The following is a 23895-nucleotide window of genomic DNA, read 5'->3' on the forward strand; positions in this document are numbered from 1 at the left end:
AGGGTTTCAGCCTAGAGGCAGAACCACTATTGGTTACAGATAGGGTTCGGCCTGCCAGGGTGCGTGAGGCTGTAGCTTCTGCCTCTCTCGGACCTCAGGTCAGCAGGCCTGGCTTCTGGAAAGAAGAGACAGCCATTCATGGGAAAGCAAACCCCAGTGAAGCCTGCGTTGGTCTCACCATATCTCCATGGTGCAAGCGGCCCGGGACAAGCCAGTACAGAAGGTCACACGCACAGCAACCCCCAGCCACGCTTCCCACAGTTGTCAACTCCAGACCACAAAGGCACTCCGCCCTCCACCAGCCTTCCTACCCCCTCCTTATCTGCCAGATTGCACCCAAATTTCTCCTGAGGCCAACCTTGCCCTGGGATCACATGTGGAGGGGAATTCTGGGAAATTCAGAAATTTCAGTTCAGCTTGAGTGACACAGTACCAGAGCAGCTCAGGCACATATACACATGGGATGCATGTGGTCAGCTGTAGTGAGTCCTGTCAGATGTTTTCCAGTGAGGCTGTACCAGTTTACCCCCCCTCCCCCAGCAGTTCGTGAGCATTCCAGTTGCTCCACATCCTCACGGATACTTGGTGTTCTCTACGTGTTTTTGCTGTAGTCATTCCAACAGGGCTGTGAAGGACTATCTCATGGTTTCAGTTTGCATTTCCCTGATGACTCATGGTCAGTGTCCGTTCATCTGCTTGTTGGCCATCTGCAGGTCCACTCCTGGGAAAGGCACACCGCCTGATGAGGCCCTTGTTGATATGCAGGGCTTCTGTGTCCATTCAGAGGATTTGTCTTGGATGACAAGTGTCCCATAGCATCTTCTGCCACTCTGGACTTTATCTTTTCATGCTCTGAATGACATTTTTTGATGAACAGTTCTTAATTTTAATGAAGCCCAACATAGTGATTGTTTCCGTTTGGGTTAAGGGATCTTTTCTGTTGGTCTGTGCTCTGCTTAAGAGATTTTGGCTTCCTCCAGGGTCATGAAGATATTCTCCTTTGACTTCTAGACACTTCATTGTTTTACATTTCATATTTAGGTCCATGCAATACCTCAAGTTGATTTTTGTTTCTGGTGGCAGGTTGACATCAAGCTGTCCTTTTTTTCCCCACATGGATATCCAGTCTCTCCCACGTATGTTCAGTCACTCAGTCATGTCTGACTCTTTGTGACCCCATGGACTGTCACCCACCAGGCTCCTCTGTCCATGGGGTTTCTTTCTCTGGGGGATCTTCCTGACCCAGGAATCAGACCCACACCTCCTGCATCACCTGCTTGGCAGGCAGATTCTTTACTGTGAGCTATTGGGGAAGCCTCCACCAGTAAGTAAAAAGACCATCCTTCTCTAGTGGATCACAGTGGGGACTTTGTCATCAACCTGCTGGCCAGCTCTGTTCTCTGTTCCATTACACCAGGCTCTCTGCCTTCTCTCTACCAGCACTGTATCAGGTTCATTACTGCTGCCTTAGAGCAGGTCTCTATTTCTGTGAGCTTTGAGCCTTCAGGTTTTTTCTTCTAGATCATCTGGTTTTTCTTCCAGATCGATCTTCCAGTTTTTCTAAGCTCTTTGCATTTCCACATAAATCGTAGAGCAGTTGAAGCTCTCTTCCACTGCTGCTGGGAATGTCAAATGGGTCAGCCACTTTAGAAAATGGTTTAGCAGTGTCTTAAAATGTCATCATCCACTTATATGATGATACACTCTTCCCCGGCTAGCATCTAAGAGGAGCAAATTCATCCATCCACACCAAGACTTGTACGTGAGTGTTCACAGCTGCTCTAATAACAACAGCCAGACAGTGGAAACAATTCAAACAGCCAACAGGTGACTGCATGAACTGTATAATCATACAACAGAGGAAAACTTAGCAATAAAAAGGAATGAACTTCCATGGCTGATTCATATCAATGTATGACAAAACCCACTGGGAAAAAAAAAAAAAAAAAACATTATGCTAAGTGAAAGACACAAAAGACATATACTGTCTAATTCCATACATATGAAATGTCCATGGTAGACAAAATTTATAGAGATAGAAAGTAAATTGGTGGTTGTTTAGGGCTGAAGGCAAAAGAGAGAAATCAGGTACTGACTATGAGTACAGAGTTTCTTTGAGGGGGAGAAAATGTTCCGAAATTGAATTGTAGTGATGGCTCCACAATTGTATATGAATATTACTAAACGCTATTGATAAATGTGAACATACTAAAAGCCATGGAGTTGTACTTTAAATGGGTGAATTTTATGGCATGTGGATTTTATTTCAGTAAAGCTGTTAAAAAAAAAAAAAAAAAAAAAAAAAGGAATGAACTATTGGACTCAGAGTAACTACACTGAGTGAAAGGAGCCAGACCAAAAAAAGCACACAATTCTAGGAAATGCAAACTTATCTCTCCTGACAAAAAGCTGGTGGGTGGCTGGTCTAGGGATGGGTGGGGATGGAGGTGTGAGAGAGGGGAGTCACCAAGAGGGAGGGGAAACTTTTGGAGGTGACGGTTTCATAGATAGAACTTTCAGAGGTCTAGGCTTTCAATTACGAGCAGTTGATTTTATATCAATTCTATCTCAAGATAGCTGGTTTTTTTTTTTTTTTTTCAAAATACAGTGTGACTCTTTTAAGCAACATATTGTTGGGTTTTTTTCCATTTAATCCAGCCTGGCAATCATTGTTTATCCACTGACATTTTAATGTAATTGCCCATATGGTTGTGTGTGTGTTTATTGTGGTTTATATACATGACATAATATTTATCATGCGAGCCATTTGTATCCGATTCAGTGGCTCTGGATACATTCACAGTGTTGTGTAACCATCACCACCACTGAAACCCCCCAAGTTTCTCATCATTACCAACATGAACCCTGTGCCCACTAACCAGTGACACCCCATTCTCCCTCCTGAGATGCCCATATTGTCCCATCTGCTCTGTGTTCCTTCCTTTTTCCTTTCTCATGTTCTTTCAATGTCACTAGTGTCATCTGTCTTGGGTTACCCTGCGGATCAGGTCTGCAGCCCTGCATGTACCCCTCCCCCAGCACTCCTGGCTTCATAGTGTCTGCATGGTTTCACTTATGCTGCATTGACTGCATAGATTCCCTTTCTAATACTCTGCATGCCTTCCTGCTGCTCTGGTCTTCCACCCTGGATCCCTCCTTCCCTCCCTTGCTTTATTTCTCAAATGACTTCATCTCCTGGCTGAAAATAGGGTCAAGAAAATAATGAGAGGATAACATCACCACTGGAGCCATTAACGAGTATGAACCATCCTCTGTTGTTTTCTGCTCTTGACTCCTGCAAACATCACCAAATCCCCTCTATGGGGCCCATGACCTAGACGTCAGTGTTTTTTGAATAACACTTTAAATAGCAAATATTCTCTGGATGGACCTCTGCATGCAGGGGAAATGCAGGGCTCCTTCACGCATTTATCAAGAGGGCTGGGGTGACTATGCTGGGGTCTGTGACACCCTTTCTTGGCTATAACTCACATACCATAGCGTTCACTTATTCCAAACTGCAAAAGGAAATGGCATGCCCATCAGCAGTCACTGCCTGTGTTTCCCTGTCCCCCTTCCAGCCCAAGGCTATGCTTAGTCACTCAGTCATATCCGACTGTGGTCCCATGGACTGTAGCCCGCCAGGTTCCTCTGTCCATGGGATTTTCCCAGCAAGAATGCTGGAGTGGGTTGCCATGTCCTCCTCCAGGGGATCTTCCCCCGTCCAGGGATCAAACCAGTCTCCTACATTGGCAGACAGATTCTTTACCACTAGCGCCACCTGGGAAGCCCCAACCCAAGGCAATTATTAACTTATTTGCTCTCTCTATGGTTTTAGCTATTCTGGGCATTCCACATAAATGTGATCTGTTGTGTCTGACTTCTTTCCCTGAGTAGCCTGACTTTCAGGTTCAGCCACATTGCAGTCTGTGTCAGACCTCCATTCCTGTTGATGGCTGGATAATATGCCATCGTACAGAGAGACCACACTTTGTTAATCCATTCTTCCATAGATGGAAATGTGGGTTGTTTCCACTTTGGGGTGCCTATTAATAGTGCCACTATGAACATTTATGTATGTTTTCCTGTGGCTGTGTTTCATTTCTCTGGGAGTGGAATTGCTAGGTGGTATAGTAACTTACATAGAACATTTTGAGGATCTATTTCCACAAGGGCTGCACCATTTTACAGTCCCACCAGCAACGTGTGAGGGCCCCAAGTTATTGTCTGTCCTTTTGACGAGCACCATTTTAGTAGGTGTGAAGGGCCAGCTTATTGTAGTTTGCAGGTTTCTACTCCCTTAATGGCTAATGGTGTTGAACATCTTTTCATGTGCAGGGGCATTTCCCTTCAGCCTGAAGAACTACCTGCAATATTTCATACAGGATAGGTAGGCTGGCATTGAGTTTCCCCAACCTTTGCCTGAAATGTATTTATTACGCTTTCATCTTTAAAGGCTATTTTTCTGGGTATAGAACTCCAGGTTGGCAACTTTTCCCTTTTGGCACTGTTTCAGGTATCATCCTATCACCTTTCATTATTTCTGTTGAAAAGCCCACTACCAGCCTTATTACAATGCTTCTGCAGGCAATGTTTCATTTCTTTCTAGCTGCTTGGAATAGTTCTCTCTCTTGCATTTTCAACAGTTTGACTGTGTAAGGTGCCTGGCGCCTAGCTGTGATTTTCTTTGTATCTATGTTGCTCAATGTTTGTAACCTCCTTGAACCTGGGATCTGATGTCTTTTTGTCCCTTCTGGAAAGTTCCTGGCCACTATCTCTTCAAATATTGCTTCTGTCCTCTTTCCTCTTTAGCCGCTCGAGTAGGCCTTGTTCTGTGGTGCCTACAAATTGTTCTTGAAAAATATACATTTTTTTTGGGAAAAATGTACATTTTGACCAACTTCTCAAGGTGTTTCCAGGGAGAGTTAGTTCTGATATATTCTTATCAATTGTGACCAGAATGAAAACTCACCACAAGTTATTCTTGACACCTCCCATTCCCTCACTCGAACTCCCAACACAAGCTAGCCAACCCATCTTATCTTCTTCCACACTGTGTATCTCTCCCCTCTGCCTCCTTTCCTGCCACTTGGGTCTCTTCAGATATTAAACTATAACGTTGGTCAAGACAGATCTGTGCCCCAGCAAGCCAGAACCAAATCCAAGCAAAGCTATGTCCCTTCGCTTTTCTCTCTGTTGAAGGGATGAACCACACTAAGCTCCCTAGCTAATACTGGGTGGTGATTTTGGCTTGCTTGTGCTCTAGGAACCACCAGTTGCAAAAGGAAGCTTGCTTTACACCATCAGCGGGAGGCTCTGGGATGCCAGGCCACAAGTAGAAGCTGCAGATTCAGTAGAACCAAAGGAACGGCTGGCAGAGGGCAGGGGACCTGTGATCTCCTAGGGACAGAAGAGACATCACTCTGCTAGTGACAATATAGAAGAGAGGGTCAACGTGTCCTAAAACCTTCATTTTTTTATCCTCTCGCCAGATTGCAAATGTGACATCAGAAATCCTCCCTCACTGTTGTTTTTCTAGAAAAGAATAAAGTCAGCAGGCACAAACAATGAATGGAGACCTCCCTCCTGGGCTAGGTTTTCTGCTGAGTCACTGCCTTAATGGCTCCCCGAGATAACTGGCTCCCCCTCTCTTAGCCTGTTTCTAAGGCAACCAGTGAGCAGGCTGGGAGCTAAGCCAACCTGGGATCAGTAGTCCCATTCCTGGCCACCATGTGGTCAGTTTTTTTCCTAGCCAGAACATTTTTTAGAGTCTTTTTTTTTTTTCCAAAAATCAAACCTTGCCTTTTAAAAATACCTGCTTCTCATGGAGAACCCCAAACAGCCTAGGAGTATAGTATATGAAGGAAGACAAAGCCCTTCTGAATTTCCCTTCCTGCATCATCTCCTCCCCAAGAGCAGAGAGCAACCATGCCAGCCTCCATGGTCCACTGGCCGCTGCTCAAAATTGTGCTCCCCCAGCCTACCCCACGTCCAGCCAGGTGTTCAAAGGCTGCTCGCAGGTGGACCCCCGTTTTGCTCCTCTGCGGAACTGCGGAGCAGACACTGTCTGGATATGCTGTCAAGTGATGTACGTGGTCCTCTGTTGGGGAGTCACTTAGGTTGTTTCCAGTTCTTCTCTTTGTGCTTTTGCCACTACAAACAATCCTGCTTCCTTGCATGTGTATTTTTACACACTGAGACAATGATATTTTTTAGGTGAGACCCTCAGGAACTGGATCACTAGCTCATTTTGGTAGACGTAGCCCACGTGGCCTCCAAGACACCAGGTATTGGCCAAAGTTTCACCTTTGCCAATTTACTGGCAAAAAAGCATAGCTTGCTTTTTATGCACATTTCTTTTGGTTTGAGTGGCGTTGGATGTTCTTCATGGGCCCTTTTGAGTTTCTTTTCATGTGAGCGACCTAGTTATAGCTTTTATCGGGAACAGAGAGTTCTTTCCATATCCAGGATGATCTGTGTTCCAAGTATTCTATCCTCATTTGGGACACGTTTTTAATTTTGTTCCTGGTACTTGCCATGCAAAATTGTACAAATCTTCACCTGTCAGAACGGCTAGCATCAAAAAGACTACAAATAAATAACAAATGTAGGCAAAGACATGGAGAAAAGGGAACCCTCATACGCCATTGGTGGAATGGATAAGTTGGTGCAGCCACTATGGAGGACAGTATGGAGGTTCCTTTAAAAAGTAAAAATAGAACTACCACAGGACTCAGCAATTCCATTCCCGGGTATATGTCAAAATAGTCTCAAAAAGTAGAAAAACCGAATCCAACAAGATCCACACATGATATGGAATGATATGCAAAGGGCTTGTATTCAGCAAACTGTTCTTACCTTTCACAGAGGCATTCCCACAGTGGGGTGAGCCCAGGGAGTGTAAGAAGGAATGAGACTTGGGGGACCCTGCCTGGCTGAGGCCTGCTGGGGGCTGGGGCCACATCTCCCCCACCTGGTGCCACCATCTGGCTTTGAACACAATTCTGCCTCGGGGTGACCATGGGGGCCCCCCTCCCACCTTTTCCCAATTGCAGCTGTTGGCAGAAGACTCTTCAAAGACCACAGGCAAAGCCTTTTGATCCGGCAAAGCTGAGTTTACTGGACTCAGTGCAAAGGCGATGAGGAAGGACACCACCTTGACCAAGGAAACTAGAAAAAAGACTCGGAGCCAGGGAAGTGCGCATTGAAATCCAGGTGGGAATCTGGGGGCAAGCCAAGGGTATGACATGGTCACTGTGGATTGATTGGTGGACACAGCCTAGGGGTGGGTCTTCACCTAGGGTTGGGTTACAGTCTTACCTTCCTGGACCAAGTTTGTCCTGTAGCCAGAAACTCGTGTACTCTGCTCTGTTCCCAGTTTGACAACACAGTGGGAAAGGATGCCCAGTCCCAGAATTGTTTGTCTTGGGGACAGGATGGTCTGTTTGTTCCCAGTATGATGTAACACGGGACTAGGAAAGGATGCTGGTGTCAGATTTCACAAGTTAAGACCCTTAGGCCACTGTTGGTACCCACTCACTCCCCTGTGAGGTCACCAAGATGATATTTGGTCAAGCCAGGCCAAAATCACTTCGGGCTGCACTAAGAGAGACCACGACCTTAGAGACTTCTCAGAAGGGCCAGGTCAGGGGTGAGATGTTTTTAATTAGATTTTTTTGAGTCTGCTGTAAGGCTGGACTTTTAATGATGGGATCTGATGGGGATGGAGCCAACCTGACTCAGGATTGGTGGACCCTTCTGAGCCAGGGCTTTAAAGGTAACTGCAAGAACAAGGGGCCCTCTGCAAAGTCAGTGCTGTGATGCTCAGTTGGAGGCCGTCACCCTGATGAGGGCTGGTTAAAGAAGGTCATGTTTGGATAAATGGATTTTGAGGAAGCTCCTGAAATCAACAATAAAGTTATTTACAACTTCTGTGTCCTAGACAAGAATTTCCTGGCATAGCAGAGGCACCGGGAGCTAAGAGGCTGGGTGACTGCGGTTGTGGTTCTCGCCTGAGCAGGTCAAAAGTTGCTGCAGTGTGGGGGAAGCCACCTCCACCTGGGACTGAAAGTGATGAGATGGTGGCTGTCAGGTTGGCTTTCTCGCTGACTTCTACCCAAAAGTATGTCCTACTGAGAGACCCCCAGCAGCAAGAGCTGTGGGGTCAGCAGGGCTGAGAGGTGAGAAAGAAGGCAAACCCAAGGTGGATGGATTCCTGAATGGAGGTGGAGGACAGAGGAGCCTGGCATGTTGCAGTCCATGGGGTCACAAAGAGCCAGACACGACTTGAACAACAACAAAACAACCCAGATTAATCCTCAAAATTATTCCCCAGAGTGAAGCATCTAGACAGTAACTCACCTAGCCTTTTGGCTTGAGATATATATATATATATATATATATATATATATATATATATATATATATATATTGAAGAGGGCATGACAACCCACTCCAGTGTTCTTGCCTGAAGAATCCCATGGACTGAGGAGCCTGGCTGGCTATACAGTCCATAGAGTCACACAGAGTCAGACACGACAGAAGTAACTTGGCACACAGGCATATATATCAGCTTTTGAAGCTAGCATCTATCATAGATTTCACTTTCCAACAATGGCTGGAGTGATATCCCCCACACCATTTGCTCTTCCAGAACATTTCCACTCCCCCATCAGAAGGTAGAGTCCCCTTGGCCCTGGGTGGGCCTTTATGACTGCCTTGACTAGATGGAGTCTGGCAGAAGAAACTAGTAACATCCAAGGCGAAGTCCATCTCTTGAGAGGCTCACCCTCACAGGCCCCACACTGTGAAGGAGGTGACCCGGAGGGGTACGTGTGCAGAGGGACCATCCAGCACCCTCTTGCCCATGTGCCATCTTGGCAATAGATGCCCAGCCCTCAGTGGGCTGGCCCCAGCTGACACCACATAGAACAGAGATGAGCCCTGCCCATGATTTGGACCCACCAGCCAAATGGACCTTTGGAGTTGATTTAAGCCACCATTCTGGGGTGGATAGTGAACTGGAATGCCATCTATTCCAATTCCTGTGTTATTAAGCGAACTGAATTTTTTTTTAACAATTACCGTTTTGACCACTTTGAACTGTCCAGGTCAGTGGTATTTAAGTTCAGATCATTCACACTTGTGTGCAGCCATCACCACCATCCATCGACAGAGCTCCCTCCATCTCCACAACTGAAACTCTGTCCCCCTTAAATACTAATTCCCCCTCCCATTGCCCAGACCCTGGCACCCAGTATCCTACTTTCTGTGTCTGTGAGCTGAGCTTCTCTAGGGACCCCATACCATAGAATCATACACTCTTTGTCCAGTTGTGTCTTGGGTTATTTCACTCAGCATAATATTTTCAAGGTTTGTCCATGTTGAAATATGTATCAGAATTTCTTTCCTTTTTAAGGCTGAATGACACTCCACTGTATGTCTCTACCACAATTTGTCCACTCATCTGTGAACACTGATGTATGAGTACCTGTCCCAATCCCTGCTTTCAATTCTTTTGGGTGGAATTGTTTCAAATACCCTTTCGAGATCTACTGATGTCATGTTTTCCTCCTTGGATGTATTAATATTGCTAATTATAGTAACGTCATTTGTAGTTGAATCACCTCTGCACTCTTGGAATGAACTCCACTTGGTTATGGCATTGTGTAGTCATGTAGTTGCTGAGTCGTGTCCGGCTCTTTGTGACCCCATGGACTGTATCCCGCCAGGCTCCTCTGTCTATGGGATTCTCCAGGCAAGAATACTGGAGTGGGTTGCCATTTCCTTCTCCAGGGGATCTTCCCAGCCCAGAGATCAAACCCACGTGTCCTGCACTGGCAGGCAGATTCCTTATCGCTGAGCCACCAGGGAAGCCCTAGGTTATGCTATATTCATTTCTTAATCTGCTTTTGGATTGTCTTAGCTAATTTTTAATTTTTGAACTGTGCACCAATATTTCGGTGCAAAGAATCTGTAGTTTTCTTTGTGGTGTGTTTGTTTTTGGGGGGGTGGGTAAGGATTCTTTGTCAAGTCTGGAAACCAGCTCAGACCGTCAGTCAGGCCAGAAGTGTCCACGGAGCACCCCGCCCGGCCTGGACTCTTGCAACGGAGCCCGGGAGGGAGAACCACGGGGAGTCGGCCTGTGTGTGCCACTCTCAAGAAGGTTCTTCCGGTTTCATTAGACGCACTTAGAAGCTTGTTTTTACCTTCTGGAATACAGTGGCACGACCCGTTTCTGAAAAGCCAGAAAGGATGCATTTGACAACTCTCCCCTTTTGCTCTCTTTCTTCTGCGGTCAGTGCCGGCGGTGTCCGCAGCCAAGTCGGCAGAGAGGATGGGCGCGGCCACCGCTCAGAAGCGGAAGACACCCCGCGCCGCCCGGCGGGGTCCGGCGGTGGGGGCCAGCGGGCCGGCGCTCCTCCCTGCGAGCCCCGCCCCGCCTCCGCCCTCCCCCTCCCCCTTCCTTGCACAGCCCCGCCCCCGCCCTCGTTGGTCGCCGGGAAACGCCTAAGACCGCAAGGACATGGCTGTGTACACACACACCAGGATGACTAACACTAAAAAGACTGGTCATACCAAGTGTCGGCAAGGGAGTGGAGCCAACCACGGCACAACCTGGGCCAGCCACTTTTCTTCCGAACTTGAACTTCACTTACGCACCCCACCCCCCAGCCAGCCATTCCCCTTCTAAGTGCAGTGCAAGTCGCTCAGTCGTCTTTGCGACCCCATGGACTATACAGTCCATGAAATTCTCCAAGCCAGAATACTGGAGTGGGTAGCCGTTCCCTTCTCCAGGGAATCTTTCCAGTCCAGGGATCGAACCCAGGTCTCCCACATTGCAGGCAGATTCGTTACGAGCTGAGCCACAGGGTAAGCCCAAGAATACTGGAGTGGGTAGCCTATCCCTTCTCCAGTTGATCTTCCCAACGCAAGAATCGAACCGGAGTCTCCTGCATTGCAGGCTGACTCTTTACCAACTGAGCCCATTCCCCTTCTAGGTGTGTAGCAAAAAGCAAGGAATACACATGTCCATACAAAGACTTGTACCTGCATGTCCACGGCAGCTATTCTCCTATGAGCCCCCAGCTGAAAACAAACTAAATAAATGCCCATCAGCAGAGATGTGGGACCTCCATATCACAGACTGCTGCTCAGTGATAAAAAGGAATGGACGTGCCGATACAGGTATGGATGTCACTGTGAGCTTCTTTTCATACCAACGTCTAGAACTGCAAAAGGAATCTGGAGAGTTTGCTTTGGGGCTGAGTTTGATGGCGCCTCCGCTGTGTGTATGGAAAGTTCCAGTGGTTACACTCAGTATGTTTTGGTTCAATAAAAATAATGCAGGTAAGTAAGCTCATAAAGTTGTAAATTTTACTTTAAATACCACTTTCACTGTCAGCCACCAGTTTTAATATTTCCTTCTTTCTATTACTGTATTCTAAGTCTTTTTCTTTTTGGCTGCACCAGGCATTTTGGGAGATCATAGTTCCTGGACCAGGGATCAAACCCAGGCCCTGGCAGTGGAAGCACAGAGTCCTAACCACTGAGCGCCAGGGAATTCTCTATAGCTCTAAGTATCTTTTAAATTTTTGTGATGATTTTTTTCAACTTTGCAGCATGTGGCAGTTGTGTGTGTGTGACACCACACCTTGCAGCTTGCCTGCTTCTTGCTTTATGGTGACAATACTACCATGATCTTCAGAGCCACCTGCAGACACAGGGAAGATGCCCCTAGCCACAGGTTCATTTATGTTTTCTGAATCTTCACAGAACTCATCTGCTTGACCTAAATACCTTCAAGGAAAGTCCATGGAAACCTCCCTCTAAGGTGCTAGATGTGTCTATTTCTCCATGGAGTTCTGTCCATTTGTGCTTTATATATTTTGAAACTATTTTAACATTATTCCTAAAATGTTGTAGATTTGTCTGATATTAATATAACTACACCAGCTCCCTCTTGGTTCTTAGGTGCCAAGTAGATCTTGATTTTCTCCTTCTCTCACATGTGATCTTTCCACAGACATATGTTTTAGGTGAGTTTCTAGTAAACAGCATATGCCTGGAAGTTGTGGTTAGGATGCAGTGTGACAATGTCTGTAATCTCTAACAGTCCCGCTATCTGAAGTCCTCTCAGAGTTGACATCTGTTGTTTGTTGTGTCGGCCACCACAGAAGCAACCACACACCACCCCCCCGCCCCTCTGCCCTGTGGGGCTGGCTCAGCTCATTGTGGATGTCACACTCTCAGCTCCCCCACCTGTTTGGGTTGTACACTATGAAGAACAATCTGGAAAGAAAGCCCATCTGAATGGCAAGGACAAAGAGTTGCAAACGATAAACATTTCAGATGGCTGCCTGGCAAGGTCAGGGTGCTCTCCAGAGAAGCTGAGGTGCCCCATGACACAGTAGAGCGCTGATTAGAGGGCTTTGAAATTAAGCATGTATGTCCAAACCACAATGAGACCCCGTATCATGCCCACTAGGAGGCTTACAATAAAAAATCAGTAAAAAAAAAATCAGTAACAAGTAGTGGTGAGGATGTTGAGAAATCAAAAGCCTCGTTCACAGTGGTAGGAATGGTGCATCCAGTCCTCCAAAAATTCAACAGAAAATCAGCCCCTGTCCCAGCACAACCCTGTGAATGTACTAAAAACACTGAAACATACACATTAACAGTGTGAATTGGGGCATTCTCTGGTGGTCCAGGGGTTAACACTCCACACTTCCAATGCAGCGGGGGGGTCTCAGGTTCTATCCCTGGTCACAGAACTAGGATCCCACAAGCCACATGGCCAAAAAAAAAGTTATCAAAAGTAACATGAAAGAACATGAATTATATGGTATGTCATTCAGATCTGAATTTTTCAATGTATTTTCCAAACGAAATTTGGCTCCCAAGCCATGGTAGCAAGGGCTCCAGTTAAAAAGACCAACGTAGCAGCCAAGAGCAGGGCAAGCCTCACCTTGGCCACTTCCTAGCTCCTCGGACCTGAAGGTCCTTCACCTCCTCTAAACTTGCTGTTCTTGACAGTAAGGCCTCCATCTTCCCTGAAATGATCTGTGTTTCCTCATCTACAATGCGGCTGAGAGACGCAGCCCCGGGGGGGAAGGGTGGCCAGGAACACCACCCGGTTCTGTGCAGACACTTTCCTGATCTGCTGGGTTTGTTGGTTTTTTTTTTTTAAGATTTATTTATTATTTTTGGCTGCACTGGGTCTTTGTTGCTGCATGGGCTTTCTCTCATTGCGGTGTGGTGGCTTCTCTTCTTGTGGGGCATAAGCTCAAGTGTGCGGGCTCCAGAAGTTTCGGCTCACAGGCTTAGTTGCTCCGTGGCATGTGGGATCTTCCCTGACCAGGGATGAAACCCGTGTTCCCTGCATTGCCAGGCGGATTCTGAACAACTGGACTAGCTGGGAAGCCTGTGACCTGCTTTTATGTGACCTTGTCCAGTGCTCATATAAGAGGTGAAACTGAGGCACAGAAGGCTGACAAAATGTACGCAAGGTGTCCCAGCTCCTGAACTGCAGACATCAATGTCGATTTTGAAACTGTAATTAAGTACTGATAACATCAAATTTGGGTTTCCCTGGTGGCTCAGTGGTAAGGAATTCACCTGCCAATACAGGAGACCCAGGTTCGATCCCTGGGTTTGGAAGATCCCATGGAGAAAGGCAATGGCAACCCACTCCAGTATTCTGGCCTGGGAAATCCCATGGACAGAGGAGTCTGGTGAGCTACAGTCCATGGGGTCGCAAAGACTTGGACACGACTTAGCAACTAAACAACAACAAACATCAAATGTAGCATCTTGACCATTTTTAAGTGTCCAGCTTGGCAGCACTAAGTATGTTCACGTGGGTGTGCGGCCATCCCCAGAACGGTCCATCTTCCCTAATGGAAACTCTGCCCCATTAGACTCTAACTCCCCCTTCCCAGCCCGTGCCCCCTCCCCATCCTCCTCTCTCTGTCTAGGGTCTGACGACTCTAGGCACCTCATACCAGTGGAGTCATACTGTGTCTGTCCTTGTGTCTGGCCTCTCTCACTGACCATCACGCCTTGTCAGTCCAGCTGTGTTGTAGCGGCTGTCTTTTGAAGGCTGAATCACACTCCATTATGGGGCTGGACCATGTTCTGTTCATCCAGGCATGCATCGACAGACACTTGGGTTGTTTTAAATGTTTTAGTTATTGCGAATAAGGCTGCTGTGAACACAGGGGGACAAGTATCACTTCAAGGCCCTGCTTTCCCTTCTGGTGGGGAGATCGCCTTCAAGTAGGATTCCAGGATCCTATGGTAATCGTATGTTTGATTTTTCCGGGCAACTTCAATTTTAAGCCAGGAAAGGCAAGCAAGAAGGCAGTGCAGTTCTAGTTGGCTGCTGTCCGGGTAGCGGACAGCAACCCTTCTCCCAGCACCATGTGCTGGTGATGCTTGGCGCACAGAGACTCTGGCAGGCAGTCATTTCAGCAACCACTGTGGCTGGAGGTGCAGGCATGCTGCACGTGGGCAGATCCTCTAGCGACGTGCTCACACGTAGGCAGAGAGTCCCAGAGAGCAGCACCAAAGGAGGAACTCCCCGGCTGAGTACCCAGGAGCCCCGGGAGCAAACGCCCACAGATTGGGTCCTGCAGCCGGTGGGAGATGGCTCTGGACCACGTGGTGCATCTAGAGAAGTTTAGAGCATGTGACAGCAGGCAGTGGGCATGGCTGCTCGTCTCCCTCTGCCCCCAGGAAAGGTCTCAGAATGTACCAGGGAGTGGGTTACACCAAACTCCCGAGGGCAGCTGCCTCGGGTGGGAGGGTAAGGTCAGGACCCCAATGTGATCTGTGACGCTGCACGGGATGGCCGAGATAGTGGCAGTGCAAACCCCATGGAAGATGCCCCAAGTGGAAGGCAGGCAGAGCCGAGAAAGAAGAGGCAGAAGGAAAACCAGAAGTCAGCGGTTCTGAAGCTCAATGGAGGGCAAGGATCCAAGTGAAAAGCAGGAAATGGAAGAAAATACTAGAAACGCATGAAAATGGTTAGAAGGACCCTGGGCCCCATCGTTCAGCCCAGGTGGTGGTGGGCAGCCTCCAGGTCACTTAGAAGAGAGGCAGCTACGGTTCGAGGGCCACGTGGACCTGCAAACACCAGGAACCTAAGCCCTGCTGATAAGGGGCTAGTTACGTGGCTGTCTGGGGGCTCACTTGGGAACTGGAATTCCCTCATTTCTATTTACCCAAAGATTTCCCCTCATGGAGGCCTTCAAAGGCGAGAGGGAAATGCTTACCTGTGGGATGCGGCCAATTTTAAGTGCCGAGAAACAGAACCTCCTTTGTCCTCCAGCCTTTGATGAAACACATTTGGGGTTTGGGCATTTCCTCTCGGCCATGTATTGTGACTATGAATGGCTCTGGTCAAGTTTAGTTTGGTGAATTTCCTGTGAGCGGTGGTGACAGCTGCACTGTTTGGTTTCTGAATGCACACTTCAACTACTTTAATTTTTATTCTGAGTACTTTTAGAATACATGTTTATAAGGCAAAATATCTGAAGTAGCTATTGCAGATATTAAGATTTGACAAAGGTAGCTGATATGTACACAAGAACCCCAAAAGCTACAAGGAAAAAGACAGACATATAGAAATCCATGGCTAGGGAAAACCTGCAACCACCTTCCTTTAAGATGCCCACAAAAGCAAAAGACAAATGAGAATAAGAAAACGTGTATCATCCATATGACAGGTGAATGGCTAATATAATATAAAACGAGCTTCTGCAAACTTTTGGAAGAAAAAGTCCAAACTGAGGAAAGGATATAAACATCTTACAGAAGAACAAATCCTAACTTTCAATAGAAAGCACAAGCACGAGTTGTGCACAAGTGTGCGTGTGTGTGTGTGTGTGTGTGTGTGTGTGTGTGTGTGTGTAGAGGGGCACGAGTTAAAGTCAAAGCAAGATCTTGCCTCGCCCCCATCAGATTGGTACAAAATGAAAAAGCCTGTGACACCTTGCCTGTGGCTGGGGACCCCGGGAGTCCTCTCTGACCACCGTCAAAAACATTTTTGTGGGAAATACAAGTGTCAGTGGGAAAGGCAACCCGGGTGTCCTCTGAGTCGCCTCCTGAGGCTGACTCAGAGGAAGACAAGCTCCAGGGCCCAAATGCAGGAGGTCAGGTGAGGGCAGCTTGCGTAGACGCAGCTGCAGCCATGCCCAGCACCAACTGGGAAAGACAGGTGTGGTGGGGGTGAGTCCGATGTCAGGGCAACCACAACCCTGACTGAGCTCTCAGGTGGCTTGTCTTCCCTGCCGTGAGCCTGGATACCTGCGTGATCAGAGCAAAACCGTTATCGCTACTTTTGGTGGGGGTAGGAAGGGGCCAGGTGGCCACGCCACGGTCACCGCCCCCTGGGAGAGGTGAGGTAGCCCCGAGGACAAGGCTTTGGGCCCAGAGGCCGGCCACCTGCCTTTCTGATGCTCAGTGATGAAATTTGCAGCCCAGTCGAACATCTAAGAGTTTCAGTTTCTGTGAAACGAGGGGGTTGGCACAGATGCTGAGATCCCGCCCAGCTAGGGAACTTCTAAACCATTAGGCCAAATGTGGGGAGGGGCCCATCTGCCAACCACTGGCTTCTCTGTTGTCCTCCAGGATCTCAGACAGGGCTGGGGCTGGGCTTGGACCAGCCCAGAAAGGCAGGACTCACCAGGGCTGGAGGGGACACAGGAAGCTGCGTGGCAGACGCTGGCCACCCTTTGAGAAACGCTGATCAAATACATGGGCCAGAGAAGGAAGGTTCCAGGCCTCTGGCATTGGTTGGATTGGCTCAATGCGGGGTCATCTGATTTGGCAAATGAAGTCAGGACACCCGGTTAAACCTGAATCTGAGATAAGCAATGAACATTTTTTTAGTATAAGCATGTGTTGTGCGACACTGGAGACCCAGTGGTCCTGAAATATCATTTGTCATCCTGTATTTCATCGGACCATGTTAGGTGGGAGGCTTGCCAGGAGGCAGTGGCTTTGGGCTTCTGGGGGTTTCGGCCCCCCCCTGAAGTGTCCCTTCCACACAAGTCTCTTTTTTGGGCAGAGTCCACCCTGCCCAGGGTCTCCCCAGGCCCCAGAGTGGAAAAGACCCCTGCGGTTCCCCACTCACTCTCCCCACCTGCACACAGTGGTGTGTGTAGATCTCCTGGTCTCAGTGTGCCACCTGTTTCCTGTGGGGACCCAGCTTGACGCAGGAGTGGAACAACACCCAGAAGGTTCTCAGGGTTATTTATTAAATGGGAATTGGTTTAAAACAACAACAACAACAACTAAATATGTTATGGGTACTTGTGGCTCAAAGGTATGGAATGAATGAGGCTATGCAAAGTCCCAGTTCTCAGGGGACCCACACTGTCAAGGAAGGAAACAGCAACTCTGAGAGAGACAGCAGAGCAGAGGGGAGTTAGAGCCACCCCCCCCCGCCCCGATCAGACCCTGGTCCTCCCCTGGCCCTTCACCCTCCCACCTCCATCTCTAACCAAGCCATCCGAGAAATCAGATGTTCCCCTCTGGCCTCTTCAAGGAGATGTCCTGGCCATTGTGCTCTTGTAGGACATACAGAGCCTTCGAGATAATCGTGGCAGAACAAAGTTGCTTCCTGAGGCAAATGCTGCCCGGCAGGCCCCGCCTCGGGCCCAGTTCCTGGGGAGAGGGGCAGAGGTGACAGTCCTCAGCTGGATCCTTCAGGTTAACGACTTGGTTGAGACCCACCACCCACTGGGGATGTGCCAGCTGGGACAGAACATCCAGCACCAGGTATCTGGTTTCAAAAGCACCTTGGTAGTCATGGCAACGGTCAACCGGCCAACCCTTGAGGCTCTAGGGACACTCAGGGGACACTGAACAGATGCATGTGGGCTGCCCATACCAAGGAGCCATTTGGCAGGGAAAGGGCATCCTCTCCTCTCCACCCTCACCAGTGTCTTTAAAGACCAGACGCCTTTTAGGTGACAGGGGAATGAAACTGGTGTCTAAGGAACACGTTAACAAACAGGAGAGAGTGCAGAGAGAGTTAGTCTCCACAGGGCAACTCCAAAGCAGAGTCCTCAGCATTTGTCAGCGTCACCCACCCCTGGGTGGGGCCGCTGGTTCAGACATCATCATCTGCATGAAAAGCACACTTCAGGGCTGAAAGATGCCAACTCCAGGGCCCATGCACCTGAGATGCCATCAGGGGAATCATGGTTCCCAATGGCCCCAGGTTTCTCCATGGGTGACAGACACTTGACACTTCAGTAACCCTAGCTGCTAAGGACATCTAAGCTATCCCCTGGCTCTGAGGGAAGAGTAACCAACAACATTCTGTTGAGAACTCAACTTTTGTGTTTCTTGTGGGCGTTTCTTCACCTAGACGCACCTCACCTTGTTCCACAGAGGATCTGAAGGGATGTGGCTTCCTGTGACCTGCTGTGAGCCTGGCAGTCACAGATGTCATGGTGAATTAGTGCTCTGGCCTTTGGATTTCCCCATCAGTCTGCTAGGTGTGTGTTTAATATGACTCTGTCTCCCTGAAGCCAGCTACCTCTGGGGATACTCACTGGTAACCCCAGTGCCTTGCCCGGCACACTGGTCAGAAGCTTGCCCTTTCTCCCAGTCGCCCGCCCATGCTTGGAGCCAACATCCCAAAGCAGACAACCATTCTCCAGCCAACTGTGAGTGTGATGGATTTCTTGGGGGTCACTTCCCCCCAACATTTTATTTTGAAAAGTTTCAAACCACAGAAAAATTACAAGACTAGTACAATGACCCCTACATCCCCGGCCCCTAGATATTCGCTCCAAGCCTTTGAAAGTAAGTTGCAGAAAGCATAACATTTCATAAAATCAAATGCTCATATTCATAATACTGAAGCCTGTAACTTCAAAGGCAGGGACAGCCTTCTGTGTCATCACCCTGTCATCACACCCAGGACACTGAGCACTGATGACAGAATGCCATCGGTCAGTGCATGTAGATGTTGGGGAGGGGGTTGGTGGTCATAAGCCCCTTCTTCCCACACTTGAACGCATCTTCTCCATAGGCGGGCATCTTCGGCAGGTGTGTAAGTGGGTTAGGAACAGGAAGGCAAAGTGGAACTGAAGCACGTCACAGACTTTGGACCAGAAGTGGCCTGTGAGCTGCTGGAAGAGACGCCACTGCGTGAGCTCATGGTCATAAAGCTTGAGGACCACAAAGCCGAGGCAGGAGAGCACGCCCAGAGCCAAGTAAGTTCCCGAGGAAGTGTCGCCGTGGCACCCCTGGGTGTGCAGGGCCTGGCCCACGGCAGCTGCAATGTGCAGGCCCAGCGCCAACTCAAACCCACGGGGGTGCAGCAGGGCCAGGCTGTAACTGCACAGGGAGAGGCCCTCGACAGCCAGGAAAAGCCAGGGCTTCCAGCCCCTGTCCAGGCAGAGGCACCAGGCCACTGGCCATGCGAAGATAGGTAAGGTGAGCCACTGGTCCAGCACAGCAGTGGGCCGTGTCTGCATCCCGATGTGCAGCCACTGGACTGGGCCATAGACCAGGGCCATGCCTGCGAAGACGTCCTTCAGGTAGCGAGCCCTCTGCCTCTCTGCGAGGCCTCCCGGGGCACAGGCCTGGCTCCGCAGCCAGTACACCCCCAGGAAAACGTAGGCCATGTTAATGAGGGAGTTGAAGGGCATGGCCAGGAAGGCAGGGAGGCTGGTGACTGGGGCTTCTGCGTAGTGCTCATAGCCCACTTGGACAGAGACACGTTCAAAAATACCAGTGTGGACGGTGGCCACGCAGAGGCAGCTGACCAGGGCCACGTGGAAGAGGGCCTGCCCCGACTCAGGCTTCATCTGGAACCCTAGGTGTGGCCCCAGGATGGAGAGCTTCACAAAGCAGCCGCCTTGGCTGTTATTTCAGAATTCGGATAAACGGTTTCTTTTTTTTTTTCTTTTTTTGCAAAACACTCCTCAGCCTCCCAGCTGAGCCAGCAGGAAGAAGTCCCCGTGATTTCCGACGCAGATGCTGCGACCTTGCCCCAGTGGAGGTAGCGGCCCCGAAGAAGGCAGCGGTTCTGCTGATTGGTTGGCACCAGTGGAGGCCCGTTCTGCCTTCTTCCTTTGTGGTTACAAAAAAGAGTGTGGGTAGAAAGAAAACCATCCAAAAAAGCGCCTCCATCTTCCCAATTCTCAGCCTCAGGCTCTACCAAAGTTTTCTTTTTTTTTTTTTAGTTCTACCACTTTATTGCTACCAACCCATCTCCCTCCACCCTCGTGCACACACGCTCAGTCATGTAATCCCATGGACTTCAGCCCGCCAGACTCCTCTGTCCATTGACTTTTCCAGGCAAGAATACTGGAGTGGGTTGCCATTTCCTTCTCCATCTACCAAAGTTTTCATCATGACCGTCTCTCCTGACACCTATGCTGTTCTTTTATCTGCATATTATGAAAAATCCTGCTCCTCATCTCTGTTCCCCTAGAGCCACTGCATTTAGAAACTTAAATCTTCCCTAGGTCTGTTGTTAAAACTCAGGATATGCTTTCTCACCTCTGTGGTATTACAAATGTGGAGTTTTCCAAGCCAGTCCCAAAGCACTTTGAACTAAACTCCCAGTTAAATTAGAGACATTAGCTGTGGTCCAGATTCTGGAATCTAAGGCAAGGGAATGGTGGGGCGGGTTGGGGGTGCAGACAGGAAGGAAGGGCTCGGCTGCTTAGTGGGTGTGAGGCCAGGTAGCAGAGGGAGCCATCCCCCCAGGCCTGCCAACCTGGGTCACCCCCTCCCCTGCCCTCCCCTGAAGTGCCACACCTTCCAAAATCACCTTCTGTCCTTGGCTCACACGAAAACCTTCCATTTCCTGAAGTCTCGGAAGCAGACAGATAATTTAAAAACAATGTGGACTTTTCATGGACTGTCAACTGTTCCGGGGCCAGCTGTGGCATGAGTGGGCCTCGTTGCCAAGAAATGTATTAATATTAACAAGAGAAGAGGTTCGGTGCCCTGAAGATGACTCAAAGCCAAGCTGGCAGGCAAGCACATGGGTGTGGGGATGAGAAGAACTGTCTGTGGTCAAACCCTGGCTCCCCCACCTACTAACCCTGTGATCTTGGGCCTTAACCCTTCTGGGCCTTAGTTTGCATACCTGTAGAATGGGGATGTACATCCTAGCAGAGTTGTTGTGTGACCTACATGAGTCCTTAGGTATGCAGACCACTGTTTATTTTTGAGGCCCCTTGTCCCCTCCTGCAGTTTCGGCCCTGAAAGGGCAGGGCCTGGTCTGATCCTGGGCCCTCCCTCCCATGCTTAGCAAAGACCTGCTAATTTCGGTTCAAGCACAAAATTAACACCTCTCCTCTGTCCTCATCCTGTTTGCCATTTCATTGCTCTGACTGGCCCTGGGGCCCACCTGTAAGATCCGGGAAGTGGCTGGCTGGGCCTCATGGTGACCCTCTCACTCCCCTCCCACCTCCAGGGGGCCTGTTGTTAAGGGGAACAGCATTTCCATGAAGGAACTGAAGCCCTTGTCCTGACCCTCATCTCAGCCCGTGCCACTGTCGTGCACCTCCCCGTTGCAGCCTCTGGTGAAGGAGGAGTCTTTAAGTCGGGGGGCTGTCCTTCCCCTAGGGTTCCCACTTCCAGGCTCGCCACCACTCACGTGGTCTGCACACAGCAGCCCCCTAGAGGACCGCCCCTGTTTAACACCCTTCAGTGGCTGGCTCTCAGCTCACACGTGATCATGCCCCAGCCTTTTGGCCAGACACCAAAGTGCCATGCTCATACAGTCCTGTGAGTTCCCAGGCATAAGTCTGTCTTCCTGCCCTCCTCTGCCTGGCCTGCTGAAGCCCTCAACTCAGCTCTCACTTCCTCTCCAGCACCAGCACTTCCCCACTCAGCTCCCGAGTCCAGCGGGGATACCAGCTGAGGCCTCACCTGGTGTCTCCAGGTCCTCCCCTGACCCCACCCAGGGTCTGAATCCCTGGTGTGAAGAGCCAGGCTTCTGCGGCCCCAGGCCACCAGCACTAGCCTGACCCTCCTGTCTACCAGCCAAGCAGGGAGGAGAGCTGCGGACAGGCAGTCCAACACTGTCTGCTTGCTAGAGGAGGAGGTCCAGGAAGGGCGTTGAAAGGGACTCCTCTCCGGCCGCTGGGCAGAGGTTGCTTGAGCCCTTGTGCAAGCTGAAAGCGACATGTTAGCAAACCAACTTCCCAAGTCCACTAGGAAGGCCAGGGCAGGTCTCTTATGGCCTAAGTCCTAAGCTGCTGTGACCCTTGTGACATGACTCTCAAAGTTCTTCCCAGTTTACCCTGCGTGGCACATGAAGGTCCAAGGGCTCACCAGCATCACCCTTTCCCCTGGTCTGGTTCTGGGCTCGCTGCGGTGGTAAGTCCTGCAAAACCCGACAATCCCCGGGCTGAGGGGTTAAGATGCGTTCCTTAAACTCTTCTGCTTTCTCAGTCTGTATGCATTTAAGCAAGAGCCACTGTTGCCTCTCACAGTGGTGGCTTCTTTAACCTGTATCCCTTATGACAACTGCCTGTTGTGCCTGTGACTACCCTGACCACCGTTGTTCCCTTTCTGCAGGTAAGGGGATGCCAGTCTGAAGGCTGTACCATGGGACACCAGCAGGAGAGCTCAATCTGAGCCACCTGGATGCCCAAGGAGCTACCACAGTAATTCTTGAACTCTGAGAACAGAATCCTTGCATGTGGGCAAGGCTGCTGGGAACCTGCAGCTCAGTTTCCTTATTTGAGAGGGGAAAGACTTGGCCAGAGAGGTGACGTGAATGGCCAAGGTCACTTAGGGCAGTTGGTGGCACAGAAACACAGGTGAGAGTTCTTGTCCCTTGACTGTGTCACAGGACTCGTTGGCCTGTCCTCAAACAAATGCTTCCAAATCCATAAACTAAAACAGAGAATTACAGCACAAACTTAATATGTTTAAAGATAGTTATTAAAATATTTTTGATAATGTATGATATAGTAATAAATGTGCTTCTTTACTAACATGTTAAATTACAGGATCTATGGGCAGGTTGAATAACTACAGTAATTTCAAATGAGTTATTCTGTACTAACTTGCAGTTTAGCTAACTTTCAGGCTATCTAAAAGAAAAGCTATATGATCTCAAATGTTGTCATTTCCCTTGGTGACACAATCACCAGGTTAACGCTCTGTGCTTCGTTACCTACACTTTAGTTGCGGGAAAAGCCAAATTTTGCCTAGAGGCTGATAAATGTAAAGGTCAAAGAAAAATGAGAGAAACTGGAAAAACCATCTGTTGTCATTCCAAGATCCCGGAAAGCAGCGCATTACAGCCTGCACCGTCTGGGAGTGAGCTTGGGGCGGCGACCAGACTGGCTCCTGCAAGATTTGGAACATCAGGATGATGTACCCACCTCTCAAGATTGTTGTGAGAACTTACAGTATTGGCGCGAAAAGGCCAGCGATCACCATCCGGGTATTTTGCCTCTCTTGCTTTGCTGGGGGAAATTCAAATCTCAAAAAAGGGCGGACCCTAAAGGCGGTTGTGCGCCTGCGCGCGGGGCGGGGCCCAGGGCTCTGGGAAGCAGGTGGGGCGGGGTGACGTGAGGCGACGCGGGGAGACGCGGACCTCTCCCGCGCCCGCCCGCTCGTCTCAAACACTGCCAGCCTGGCCGTCCGCCCGGCGGGCAAAGGGGCGGGGGCCGGCCCGGCGCGCGGTAGCCCGGTTAGTTTTCTTGGGGCGACGGCGGGGTCTCTGCGGCGCCCCCACTTGGGGGCGGGGCGTGAGGCCTGGGAGCCTGGGAGGGCTCCTCCCCCAGCGTCGCGCGCCAGGCCGCGTTATCGCCCACGCTCGCCCCGCCCCCGGCTCCCCCCGTGGCGGGCTTCGGGCTGCTTCCCTGGAGCCAGCTGGGTGTGAGGAGGGAAAATGTCCGC

At 49.6% G+C, this 23895-nt stretch overlaps 1 protein-coding gene and 1 long non-coding RNA gene across 6 annotated transcripts; one reads left to right on the plus strand and one right to left on the minus strand.

The window, feature by feature from the left end:
• Positions 1-18679: 18679 nt before the first annotated feature.
• TMEM187 (transmembrane protein 187) lies at positions 18680-23488 on the minus strand. Of its 5 annotated transcripts, none has more exons than XM_061136576.1 (2): positions 23402-23488; positions 18680-20094 (listed from the first exon to the last, which is right to left on the minus strand). In XM_061136576.1, exon 2 carries the CDS (start codon positions 19827-19829, stop codon positions 19005-19007), a length of 825 nt encoding a protein of 274 aa, XP_060992559.1. In that variant the 5' UTR covers positions 19830-20094; positions 23402-23488; the 3' UTR covers positions 18680-19004. The 5 variants fall into 5 exon arrangements, with proteins under 5 accessions (XP_060992559.1, XP_060992560.1, XP_060992561.1 ...); XM_061136577.1 differs by having other exon boundaries at positions 23376-23487; XM_061136578.1 differs by having other exon boundaries at positions 18680-20090; positions 23402-23484.
• On the plus strand, positions 21958-23459 carry LOC133051904 (uncharacterized). The gene is made up of 3 exons (XR_009691939.1): positions 21958-22359; positions 22561-22805; positions 23271-23459. It is a non-coding gene; the product is annotated as an uncharacterized LOC133051904 (long non-coding RNA).
• Positions 23489-23895: the final 407 nt, after the last annotated feature.

The sequence above is a fragment of the Dama dama genome, chromosome X, assembly GCF_033118175.1.
Source record: "Dama dama isolate Ldn47 chromosome X, ASM3311817v1, whole genome shotgun sequence".
NCBI lineage: Eukaryota > Metazoa > Chordata > Mammalia > Artiodactyla > Cervidae > Dama > Dama dama.